Source organism: Chelonoidis abingdonii, chromosome 5 (genome assembly GCF_003597395.2).
Source record: "Chelonoidis abingdonii isolate Lonesome George chromosome 5, CheloAbing_2.0, whole genome shotgun sequence".
In the NCBI taxonomy this organism is placed as follows: Eukaryota; Metazoa; Chordata; order Testudines; family Testudinidae; genus Chelonoidis; species Chelonoidis abingdonii.
In genome coordinates this window covers 40,843,150-40,856,511 of record NC_133773.1, presented here as the reverse complement: position 1 = coordinate 40,856,511, position 13,362 = coordinate 40,843,150, and the positions used below count along the sequence as shown (strand labels likewise).

Below are 13,362 nucleotides of genomic sequence, written 5' to 3'. Positions count from 1 at the left end.
CATTTCTCATCTTTTGTTCTTCCGCCAGAATCGTCCTAGACTCCCTCTGCTTCAGCAAACCAACAAACTGAGGACAATATTGGACCAGAGAAGGGGGAAGTGAGGGGTGGGAAAACAAGTTCCAAAGCTGAGGATATGCTGCTAGGTGACAGAGTGCAGCCCTGTGTTTGAGTGGGGCTCCAGCTCAGGCACCTATGCTGACCACAACTCTGAAAGTATGGTGAAAGAAGAGGCAGAAAAGTGACTGGCTGAAGAGCAGAGAAATATAGAAATCAAGATTAAAACTTGGGGTTTCCTAGTTCATGGTCCTGTACTCAAACCACTCTTGTTAAATTAGGCACTTGTAGTAGTGAGGCTGTCTATAGTATGTTTATAAACAAGTCTTTCTGTTCTGTGTGCAGTAGAAGATATGCAGTAACATCTTGCGAATCACAATGAACAATGATTATTTTTCCACTGAGCCTATTGACAAGTAAGATTTCGTAGATAGCAAGTTGCTGCTTTTGTCACCTTTGATTGCATATTAGATTAGAGTTCATTTAATTTTTTTCTGAATCTCAAATAGTATCTCTGGGCTCCATTATAAATTAATATTGTAAAACAATTGTTTCTGTTACTGGCATACACTTTGAGGTCGTAGCACTACTGTAAGAACCACTGAGGCATGAATGATAAATTCCACTGTGGACTTGAGTTTGGTGTTCCAAGGATTGCAAATGCATTCCATGAGTATTCTGACAACAGCCATTGTGCCTATCTTATTAAAAATAGCTTGCACTTAGGAATACTTTTTTTGCATTGGATATAGTTGCGTTGTATTACTGTTACGTTGTTCTAGTTCTTCACATCTCAACATCTTCGAGAAATTTGAAGTAGACTGAACTGCTAATTCCCTCTTCTGCACATTTGTACCATTGAAATATTTGTAATATTTTGTCTTGGACTTAAATGCATATATCTATAGCTATAGCTAAAAATGTTAAAGGGTGTGATTTCAAAAGCACCTAAGTCAGTTAGGAACACACGTCCTGCTTGAAGATCAATGGGACTCGTGCTCAGAAGTCCTTGTTACCCAGATTCTCAAAGGATTTAGATGCCTAGCTTGCACTGGAAGTTAGGAGCCTAAATACCTTTGAAGATCTGGGCTTTAGGCACTTGTGAAAACCTGACTCCAGAGCCACCAGTGGACAGACAGCTGCACTATTAATTATGTGTCCGTGGAATCTCATGTGTGTTTTCCATTATGTGTAAGGAAGAATTTACCTTAAAGAAATATATTGCTAATACTCCATGAAATAGTGTATAGGTGCTGGGGCAGGAGGGTAAGGCCACTCCCTTGATCAGTTCAGACTCTGTTTGGTGGTCTTCAGGCATGGATGAAGATGATGTGTAACAGTTGACACTGGAGAGAAGGAACCTTGAGGGAAAGGGCTCTCTGTTGCTCACTTCAGATGTAACTAGGTGTGACAAACTATTATTTAAAAAATAAGTGTTTTTATGACTTGTAAGTGTAGGCATTTCCTTTAGTAGATAAGTCATCTGACCATTTCCTATAAAGCAGGATAACGTGTTAGAATTCTATCTTAAAAAATGTCCCTGGAATAATCTGATGTCTTGTTTCAGTTACCCTAGGAGAATAAACAAACTTGACAGTGATAGCAGTGTTAGAAAGAAGTTGTTAGTTTGTTTTAGCAGCATAGTAAGGATCAGAACTACATCTTTAAAAGAAAAGAGATCTGGGTCAGTGACTGTAAAGGGCAACGATCTAATTGAAAATGAGGGATAAATATCTGTGTGTGTGTTATGTTTATATTATAAAGTTACAGCAGTGTTGCCAGCTAAATGCTTTTTTATGTATAGCCAATGTTGTTTAGAATTTCCTACAAGATTCATCTGTGCTCTGAAAACATCTATGAAATGCAGCATCTGTACTTTGTCAACAATTAGTTCCAAGAATAATGATATATTTATGTCAGTTAACTCTTGAGAGTGCAAGTTACATGCATTTTCTACACAGTTCAGTCTGAAAAAGGTTCACTTTCTTCAGCCAATGGACTTTTTTTGGAGTAAATAATTTGTTTTCCCTTTATGCAAGCAGCTAGCAATAGGTACACAAGCTGAAGAGTAGAGAGGAAGCCAAGCAAGCTAAAAATGCAATACAGAAATGTAGCCGTTTAAAGGGACAGAGTCAGTTACACTGGGAAAGGTTCAAAATGGTACTTGCCCCCATGATTTTTCCCAAAGTATTGGGAATATCTTTTGAATAACAGCCAGTGCTCTATCCTGATGTATTTGCCTCGATCTCTGCTGTCTGACAGAGACTTCATGAGTCTTCTCAACCGCAGTTAAATTTCAGGTGCAAGCTAAACTGCTATAAACCAGGCTTAAATAAATGCAAGAATGTCCGCACACAACTCTCCAGTTTAACTAAATCTGTTCAACAGAACACCTTTAGTTAAATCGGTCCCAGTTTTGTATTTTTAATGGTGCTGAAGAAGCAACTTGTCATGCTAATTATGGCCTCAAGGGGCTATTCATTTCTGTGTCCATCCCAGGGGCAGATTTGCAATTTCACCCAGTATGACAATTTGCCTCCTGGAGGCAGCTGCTGGCTGTAGAAGACCTGCCAGCTTGACTCTTCTGCTGTTTCTTATTCAGGGAGAAAAGTCTCTCCTTTTAGTGGAGAACTTTGATGAGATTGCGTCCCCATTAGTCCATTCCTGAGAGTTTTCCTGTAGAAGAGAGAATTGAGCATTGACTGTCTGACATTCTTGGTTTGTCCATTATCCAGGTCTACTGTGACAAAGTTCAACCCTAGGCAAATAGGAACTAAGAAGGTGCATAAAACAGTTATGGACATAGATATGTGTATTATTGTTTAATCCTCTTTGGACAATACATGCTACAATATACTCCTTATTTACAATGCACATCTATAGATAATGAATGATAATAGGGTTACCTGGGGTGGGCATTACTTGTAAACTCTGAATGAAATTGAGGAAATCCATAGTGTACCCTATTCCATGTTTTTTTCTTTATTTCTGATTCTTCAGATTCAAGTAATTGAAAATGATAAGGCTTCCAGAGGAGGTCAAATCTATGCTACAAACATCAGAGGCCAAGTTCCTCCTCTTGTCACCACAGATTGTGTGATCCAAGATCAAGGTAACTATTTGTGGAATCACTTTGGGTTTTTTACTAGTTAAAATGAAGTTAAAAAACAATTATCAACTGAAATTTTCAAATTTGGTTGCTTAAAATTATGCTCCCAAACCCATAATTAAGCACCTAGTCAAAGGTGGTGGCATGACTGTCAAAAATGCTGAGAGCTCCTGAACCTCTCATTAATTTCAATGGAATATATGGTTGCTCAGCACTTTTGAAAAGATATATACTAATTAGATGCTTGTGCCATAAATAAAAGGCAAAACCCATTCAGTGTGTCCTTAATGTGCCTTCATTTCCATTTGTCTCTGTTGTGTCTGTAAAACATTGCTAATTGTTCTTTTTAACCCTACTAGTTAAGGTAACATGGAAGAGAAATGACAATACTAAATGTTAATAGTTCAGAGCAATGCAGTCACTATTACTGTATTTCCATGGCAGTATTGTGTATAACAAACTAGTGAGAGAGAGAGAAAAATGCAAGCTTGTAACATGGAAATATTGAGTACCAGTATTGACTGAGGATCTTTATACCTCAGCCCTGCATACACCATAAGCACATGCCTAGTTTTACATTCCTGGATATTCCCATTGACTTTGTTAACATTTGGCTTCACTGAGATTATACATATGCCAAAGTGTTTGCAGGATCATGGCCTTGCTGTGCTATTTGAGGGCTGTCTGCTCTAGCAGAGGCTGAGTGACTGACAGCTCCTCTAGTATGGGCAGTGAGAATTCTGGAGTGTTCTGCTCCTCTCAGAATCTGGCCCTTAGTGCTGCCAGCTCCTTCATAACAAAACAACATAGCATCTAGAGTGGAAAGATAAACGTAGTTGTGGGCTCCAAGCAGAACCTTTAACCTGACAGGAGTCACCTGAGCAAAGTCCTTTTTCCTAATAATACAATCAAAAAAGCCTGAGAGTAATAGCAACCCTGAGCCCTACAATCCACACTTAAACTCATGTCATAGTTCAGAATTACTTAACTTCATACCAAGAGTTGCACACTCTAAAAGCACTGCATTTGAGGGGTAACCTGGCTGGCTTTCCATGTGCTGCAGGACATTGTCAAGGAATATACGCTGTATCCTTCCCCAGAACTGTTGTGATTTATAATATGCATATTTCAGTTACAAGAATAAACCTCGACTATGAAATATGAATAACATTTTAGTAAATCTTCTCATTTGAATTAAAATATTTGAGTAGTTTAATTGTATAAAATAGTGGGAATAGCTGTGAGGATTTTTTCTAATTAATTAAGGAATCCGCTTCACCTCCCCCTGTGCAGGGAAAGTAATGATTAAAGGAATCATGCAGACTCACTGGTGCGTCCATGCTGGAATATAAGGTTAAAAAACTGACACTTGCCAAGTTTAACTTGTGATATACTGTCCATTTCTATTCCTGAGGCTCAAACTATATGGTCAGAGTACAAGCTCAGTCTCTGGGTTCAGTTTTTCCTCTTGTTTGTGTAGCTCCAGCTGTTTCCTTCTTGGCAATCTGCCGGTCCCCCAGGTAGAGTGATTGCTAATCTCGACTTCCACACGCATTTTGTGATGGCAGAATTTGTGCGTGTTATAACTCAGTATAAGACTCTCCTTCATGTAAATTAAATTTGTGATGCCATTAGCTCAGCATTCATTTATCTGTGTTTGGATAAAGTCTGCTTGGGTAAAATGTATAACTACATATTCTTCCGCTTTTTGGAGGGCAGGAAGAGAGGGGAAGGGAGAGACTGTCTTTTAAGCAAAGAAGTCTGTTCCAAATAACTAAGTACAGTTTCAGGCTGAACTTTTAAAAGGAGTCTGAGAGTGAGATGCCCAGCTCCCATTGACTTTAACTGGCTTTTGGGAGCCCAGCTCCATAGGGTTCCTTTTGAGATCCCAGCCAAGATTGCCACACTGAATGTTTTCTACTAGAGCATCGTTAGCGTATTCATGCCAGGAATAATTATTAATGATACAGCAACATATGTGTGGAAGACACTGACAAGTACTGAAAGAAAACAAGGTTCCTACCCCAATGAACTTTAAATATCTTTAGTTCTCTGAAACAGTGAGGAAAGCCTATGAGGAAGAGGTGTAGTGGGCTGATAGCCTGTGAGAGGAAAGTGTGCAGAAGCTCACATGGGAAGAGGAGAAAGCTTTTGCTAGTGTATTTATATTATGTTCAGTGTTTACATTTGAATTGTCACTTTGCATTCCTGTCTTTTTTTTCTCTTATAACCACTGTGTGGATAAGAATCCCTGACTTTTTTTTAAATTAAAAAAAAATAGGATTTTTTAAAATTTTGAATACAAAAAATTAATTTATTTAAAATTAAATTTGAAATTGAAACCAATGTTAAGATCACAACTTCTTATAATCTGTTAAAATGGTTTAAATTAAAGTTAAAAATAATTCAAGCAACACATTTGCCAAGTTTCAAAGAAAGTCAAACCATTGCTGGAAGTCACTGACTGAGCACGTGGAACTAGAGTTTGTTGAAGTGCTAACCCAGGAGTAGCCTCTTTTTCCAGGTGCAGGGAGAATATTTTCTTTTGTTTCAATTTATTCAACTAGTTCAGTTCAATGATTATTTTATTAAAAGTTAAGAAATCAGTTGGAAGTTGGAAAAAAGCAGGAAAGCTTGTTTTTCTCTTCTAACCTATGCATGAGGGGGGAGACCTACTAGTTCTAAAATCTTGCAGGACGTGGTAAGCAGTAACAGTTCCGTTCACTAACTGCGGATAGCACTTCCTTTGTTTACTAAATAATTTTTAAATGCAAAACATGTTTTGATAAACTTTTTGTACATATTCATTACATTTAGTGTAGCTTTATTTATTTAAAAAAAATGCTATTTTGACACTAATAGCAAGTAAAATGTTCATCATCATCTAGTAAAATGTGTATAGATACAGTTTATCCTCCTGGCTAGCAAAAAGAAGCTCCAGAATTATGTAAAGGCTACATTTAGCTGAAAATCAAATGTTCTAATTGTTACCAAGCAATGAAAATCAACTTTTCTTTGAGAAAATAACTGAAAAGTGCAATTCAGAACACAATTAAAATTCATTATTTAAATCAAGGTTTCCTTCTTGTTGATTTAAATCATGATTTAAATTGCTTTGATTTAAATCTCATAATATGTTCTTTTAGGCAATGCCAGCCCTCGTTATATTCGATGTACTGCCTACTGCTTCCCATCCTCTTCTGATATGGCCAAACAAGCTCAGATTCCGTTGGCTGCTGTCATCAAGCCTTTTGCTGCTGTTCCACCAAATGAGGTAAGAAGTCAAATACCTATCCAAAAGACCTACTTCATGGTTTCTCATATGATGATTTTATATGACAGATTAGTTCTTTCGTGGTCAGAAAGACTGTATTTACCCTAGCATTTTAGGGAGAAAGTCTACAATTCTTGCAGCGGTGCAACTCCACTGGTAATAGCAACAGTGCAAATGCTAATGTAGACAGGGTTTAGTGTTACCACCGTGTCATCAGGACTACAAGATCAGGCATCATAGGTTACCACCGCTGTGTCCCCAGCTTCTGCTAGCACTGCCAGTGTTGCTACCTCCATTGGAATTCCATGCAAGTGTAGACAAGGCCAGTGAAAGATTGCAGCCACAAAATGTCTTTCACTAAATTACTGCTTATCAGTACCAAATGTCACTTTAAAACTTGGACACTTTCAGCAGAGTGGAGCAGTGAGGTTTCTCATTATGGTACCTTTTTATACCCACCAAAATAACTATGGTAAAAGAACATTATTAAGGCATTAAAGTCTAATACTCTCAAGTTAAGAAATACTAGAATTAAGGTTGTCTTTGCAATCTTAACTTGACTCCGCTGTGCATATGCATTATAAGACACTCTTTGATTAAATGATCGCATATTATTTGATGAAATACTAACTTTTGAGTGCTTGAATTTACAACCATAATGTTCCTTTAATGTAGTTTTCTGTGTATAATTTCCTGAGTTTTTGAAAAAGCTAAGTAAAAACCTGAAATTCTGTCATGTGGTGTCATTGTGGCACCCACATGGTTCATCAACAGGATTAAAACCTTTAGATCCTCCAAATAGACCTCTGCCACTTGTGCTAAAGGAGAACTGATAGCAGTAATAGAATGTCATCATCTATCTGGACCAGCAAAGAGATGAACTGGACACTTTGCCGCTCCCTTTCACAGATTTTTGCTGTCACCAAAGAAATGATGAGACTCAGAAATCTTGAATTCCATTCCAGGCTCTGGATGGGAGTTTGCTCTAGTGGCCGCAGGTTCCCTCCAACCTGACCCTGTCCCAGTTCTCTCTCTTCCTCACGCCTGGTTCCTCATCCTAGTCTCCTTGTCTATCCAGTTCAAGTCTCAGCTAGTTCCAAGTTTCCCATCCCAGCTTCTCATTGGATATGTCTGTTTCCCCCACCTTAACCTCCAATTACCCCCATTCCCACTACATCTGTCCTGATATTCCTCCTTAGTCCCCTGCTCCCTCCAGCTTCTTGTCCATATATCTTTGACCATCCAATTCTATCCCCATACCCAGCTCCACATCTGTTGCCCCTGACTCCTCAGTTCCTTTCCTCATTCTTGGAAACAGCTCAACTGTTTTGGCTGAAATTTTGCAGAAAGATTTAGCATGAGATAGACACCCAGCATGAAAAATTCCAGCCTGAATGGTTAACATTTGATAAACAGAGTCTTGTAATCAGAAGCGTTGCACAACCTTAGTAGGCGGTGCTGAGCCCCATCCTATAACTCCTGACCTTTCCTGCTACTGCTAAAATATGTAGCTCTGTTTTGAAGTCAAGATCACAGTGAATAAAAAGGCTCTTTCATATGGAGGAAACCTTACAAATATTAAACAATATCAATATCAATTTTTTGTTTTAGAATTGCTGATGTTTTCTAATATTGAAGCCATATATTTCTTTAAAAAAGGGATTCCTCTGCCCTTGTGAACTGTGGTTTCATATCTTCTGCTTTTTGTAGCCGTTTGACTTGACCAAGGTATACTATAAAGAGTTAAAGTGTCTGAGAGAGTGTGTACCTTAATATTTCAAGTCTCTCATCCAGTACTTTCTGACTAGAGCTAATGATTGCAGGTACAAAATGCCCATGCATTTGGAATACTGAGTAGTTCACAGGAGCTCCCATAAATGCAATCGAGCAGCATTTTGCAGATGGGGCTGACGAGGATTAGGTGCAAAGTGAGAATCCATCTTTCAATAAGCTCACTTTGACATTTGATGGCTTTTTGATAAGGGAAGGGAAATGCTGGTTTTTACTGGTCATAGTTTCTCATTTGATTAGTTGTAATGTCTCCTCTCTTTTACAGTTTCTAAAATGCTCAGTGCTAGTAACCAACAAATTTAATGTTTGTTTTTTATTAAAAAAGCGCACATGAAAAAGCACAGAATGTATTACTAGGACTCGGTGAACCATGGCTACAACATGCCCGTACGCTGTGTCTGCAGACTCTCTTATGTGACTTGGATCAGTTAAAGGAGCTGCAAATGACAGTTGAACTATAAAATTGATTTTGTTTACCAAGTTAGTGGCACATTTGACATTTGGTTTTCTTTAATACTGGAGATATAGATAGATTTTTCATTATGATGTCAAGAACTTTATAAAATACCTACATCATCTGCACTGAGTCCATCATGATGAATGTATATTGTGTATACCAAGTCTCACCGATGTAAATAACATTTTAAAGGCTGTGAGCAAGGGTTAGGCTCACTCAGTTGCCCAATAGTCCACCTGGTGCAGCTTACATAGTAAATATATCAATTGTTATTAATTATCGTGTGTCGTTCTTTGAGAACCATTTACACTTCAGGATGAATTCAGAACAGGATATAAAACCTATTGCAAGTTGCGTTCTTAATGTCCGTTGTTGACAGAGGAGTTTGTGGATTGTTTTCTGTCTATACCATTAGGAATCAAACTACTGGAAATATAGGAATAACCTTGTTTTATGTCAATTTCTGAGTGAGTTGATGTGCCCGTACAGACTGTGATGATAGCATCTAGTGGTGTTTTCTCTTCCCTTCTGGCATCTGGTCTCTAGAGTAGGGATTCTGATTTCATTATTTGAGTTATTACTTGCATTGTGGAGTAAGCTGTGTTACTAGGCAATCCAGCTGAACCAGAGTTGTGTATAAAGTACTCCCTCACCTGTGCTTTCTTTGGTACCATTTCAGTTATTCCAAACTGTATCTAAGCATTGGGGAATAAATGAAAACATGGATAAATTCATCCTGTAAACAAATTCAAATCTGAGGTTGATAGAATTGTGTAGGCTTACTTCAGGGCTGAATTTTGTCCGGGGGTCATACGTGTGGCGCCTCTAGTTGGCTGGAGAAAGATTCCCTGCTTTTGGGGCACATGTTGGTACCACCCAGAGAGTTGTACATTTCACTTCTTCAGTAGACCAGTTGGTACGCCCAATGAGAGAAAGCAGCAGCTTCATATTGTATGCTGCCTGTGATGTATAGACAGACACAGGGGGCATGAGAGAGATTCCTCTGGATGTAGCATTTTGGTGGTGTGGGCGGGTGGATGTGGAGATGATGTGGGGAGGAGTTACAGACACTCCTCAGCCCTGAACTCAGAGCTGCTTTGTCCTTTACCCTCCAGGTACTTGTTAACCTGTCCAGCCACATACCTGTAGACCCTTCTCTTTCCAGAGTCCGTATTTGCAGAGCTTGAGATGATGAACCCAGAGTTCTTTATAAACAGGCTCTACTCCTCACCTTGCTCATCTTCCTCCCTCATGGTCCCTGCTTTCTCCTCCAGATCTCCAGTCCCCATCCTTCAGGTCTCTGCTTCCCTCATCACCATTGCGTCACCTTCTCCCCACTCCCACTCTTTCCCTGCTTCCTCCAGGTCCCCAGTCCCCCTCCCCCTCCCCGCCGTGGTCCCTGCTTCTTTCTCCCCACCCTGTAAGGCTCTTCTGTGTCTGTTAGATCCCTGGATACCAGTCTCCCAATGCAGCAAATTAAGCTGCTGCTCTGATAGGTATATGCAGTAGCAAGGGGTGTCAGAGAGATTTCTCTATCTGCAGCACCCAGCAGTCTGTAGCTTGATTTTCCTCTAAACTAAGCTTTTCAGATTTCCCTGAAATTGACTAGAACACTCCCTGAAATTTTGTAATTCGTTGGCTGTGGTGGTCAAAAATTATCATGTTCCATACAGACAATGGAAATGCCCTCAGGTGTAGGGCTCACTTTACTTGGCCAGTGGCATATAGACATGTAGGGGAGAAATCTTGGAAGTTGAATGTAGACTGTGAGGTAGATGCGTTGGGTCCGGGGTCTCAGTAATAGCTTTCTCCGAAATGCTTCCGGTCCCTCATGCAGGTTCAGCTTAGCAGAAGGAACTGCAGGTCTCAGTGCATGATTGAGAAGAGGTATTTAAGTTTATTAGGCACTGGAGGGTGTTTTTGGGAAGGAAAAGCATATACAGAGGTTTTTGGGATCCTCTTTAATCAAAACAGAAGCTGACTGCTGGCATGTAAAATAGATAAGGTATTGAGGGAGTATGTAAACTAAGAGCTGAGGGAACGCTGGCACAGCTGAGCACTAAATTTGAACAGAGACATCTGTTAAAGGCATCTGCAATACAATGGTATCTGAGTATCCAGCAAAGAGTAGGATACAAATTACAACTGAACTAGTGCAGAGACAGGATAAGAACAGAGGTAAATTCTGTAAAATCATCAAGGTGTCAGATTAAGGAGTTAAATAAAAGCAGGCACCTAGTCAAGAATAAAAACTGCAAATGCCTGTATGCAAATGCAAGAAATTTAAAAGCAAAATTAAACAAACTAGAATGCTTTGCAATAGACAAGGACCTTGATAGAACAGTCATTAGAGAATCTTAGTGGAATGACAAAAGCCAATGAGACACTATAATACCTGGTTATAAACTACATAGGAAAAACAGACCAGGTTGAAGAGGTAGGGGAGAAGAGCTTTATCTAAAGGATTCCACAGAACCTAGCGAGATAACAATTCTGAGTGGAGAGGAGTACACAGCTGCATCTATGTGGATACAAATCCCAACCTGTAAGAATCAGAGGGGTAGCCGTGTTAGTCTGGATCTGTAAAAGCAGCAAAGAGTCCTGTGGCACCTTATAGACTAAGAGACATATTGGAGCATGAGCTTTCGTGGGTGAATACCCACCCATGAAAGCTCATGCTCCAGTACGTCTCTTAGTCTATAAGGTGCCACAGGACTCTCTGCAACCTGTAAGAATATAAATATTAGTAGGGCAATACTATCAGCCTCCAGATTAAAAAAAAAAAAAAAAAAAAAAAAAAATTCCAAGAGGAAGCAAAATCTAACACACTGAGGTTAATGGGGTCTTCAACTACCCACATATAAACTACTGAAGACACAGTTTAGGGAAATAATTTCTCAGCACTTCAGTGATAGTTTCTTAAAGGCTAGTTGTGGAGCACACAAGAGGAGAGGCTATTCTTGACTAGTTTTAAGTAAAACGCAGGAGCTATTTCAAGTGACAGTAGCTGAGTCACTAATAGTGACCACACTATAGGTAGGTTCAACAACCAAGGGCAGGTAGGGCACCAAAAAGTGACACGGAGACATTAAACTTTAGAAAGAGATTTCAATAAAAGGCCTTAAATTTGAAGTATTTTAAAGGTGACGTGGATCCAACTTAAACAAATCCCAGTAACAACCTCAGAGGGTACATATATTGCCGCAGAAGAAGGGAATCAGGAAGACACAGACTACGTCTATACGGCTAAGTGACAGGATTTAAGAGACTATTTGAGCCAAACAGAACTCCTTCAAAATTTGGAATTCTGACCCTAGTGAAGCCAATAAATAGGAGTATAAATTATAGCAGGTAATAAGCAATGGGGAAAATGGATTCCCAAGAACAAGTAGCGAACAGTGTAAAATGAATAAGAAATTCTTTAAATACTTCAGAAGCAGGAGGCCTGCTAAAGAATTGGTGGATCTGCCGGATCATCAGAGTTTTAAGCGAGTAATTAAGGAAAATGAGGACATTGCTGAGATTCTAAATGGTTGCTTTGCCTCAGTCTTCACTGACAAGGATTAGGGAAATACTTACAGTTCTTTATCTTCAATATCTTGATTTGAGTAATCTATAAAAAGTATTTGTGATAGTTTTTTGAGAATACGCTATCATTGTTTGACAGGACTTATTTTTAGTGGCACTGCTTTAGCAACAGACTGTAAAAATAAACGTAACTCTCTGAGTTATCATCATAGAGCAGGCCCTACACAAGTTTGTTTTGGAGATGTGTGAATGTTTCCAAAGCCTGGATAAACCATGTGATCTTTGTTTAACATTTAATGCTGCTTTCTATTAATATTATTTTAGAGGAGTATTTTACATTTTAAAAAGCAAACATTCAACAATTAAAAAAAAATAAATAAGTTTTCAGTGTTTAGAAATATAGGTGATTTAGTTTGTGTTTAGAGTTATTCTCTAATAACTAATGTGTCTTGTTCTGTTTTACAATACTACCTGATTTTAATTTGACTTCATTTACAGAAATATTTGCTGGTTAAAAAAAATATTTTTAAAAAATAATTAATTTTCTTCCTTTCAAAACAGTAAATCCTCTGGTATTTGACAAGCTTAGCATGACATAACCATACAGAACTATAGTACATGAAACAGATATTTGAACTTTAACCAGTAGTACAGGAGCGGCATTGTCCAAGGAAAACCCTGAAATCAGAAATGGAGTTATCTCTCATAAATGAAGAAACAGTCTCTGAGCTGGAAGCTGGTCAGTTTTTCAGTTAGAGAAATTTGGCCTCAGTCTAGTTGGGCTGGAAGGAAAAACCATGTTTGTGGAGAAAGAAAGGATTAATCAACCAACTTTGACACACACCATCCCCAGTAGCTTTCATTAGAAAGGTCCAGTGCTTCAGTGCTGTTAGATATCCAGTAAGGTGAGTGGTAGTAACAAGGTGTAAGGAAGGTAAGTGGTAGATATATATTGTAAACATCATCACTTTGTCAAGAGCAAACTTGTAATTGCTGTAGCTGATTTTAAACAGCAAAATAAATCTACAGTGCCTTTTTCTCTTCCTATTTTCTCAATCTTTGCAAAGAGCATGGAAAGCAACCCAGCTCCAAAGTTACTGTTGTTCAGCCTCAGCAGCAGCATTTTTAATTCCATGTGAGTAGTGTC

General features: G+C 38.7%; 1 protein-coding gene across 2 annotated transcripts in view; it reads left to right on the top strand.

The window, feature by feature from the left end:
* The window catches only part of SEC24D (SEC24 homolog D, COPII coat complex component), a 100,782-nt gene that overhangs the window by 34,301 nt on the left and 53,119 nt on the right, over positions 1-13,362 (top strand). For both annotated transcript variants that reach the window (XM_032762556.2, XM_075066253.1), the window contains exons 7-8: positions 3,057-3,168; positions 6,312-6,439. In XM_032762556.2, coding sequence (XP_032618447.1) covers positions 3,057-3,168; positions 6,312-6,439 — 240 coding nt within the window. The remainder of the gene's footprint in view (positions 1-3,056; positions 3,169-6,311; positions 6,440-13,362) is intronic.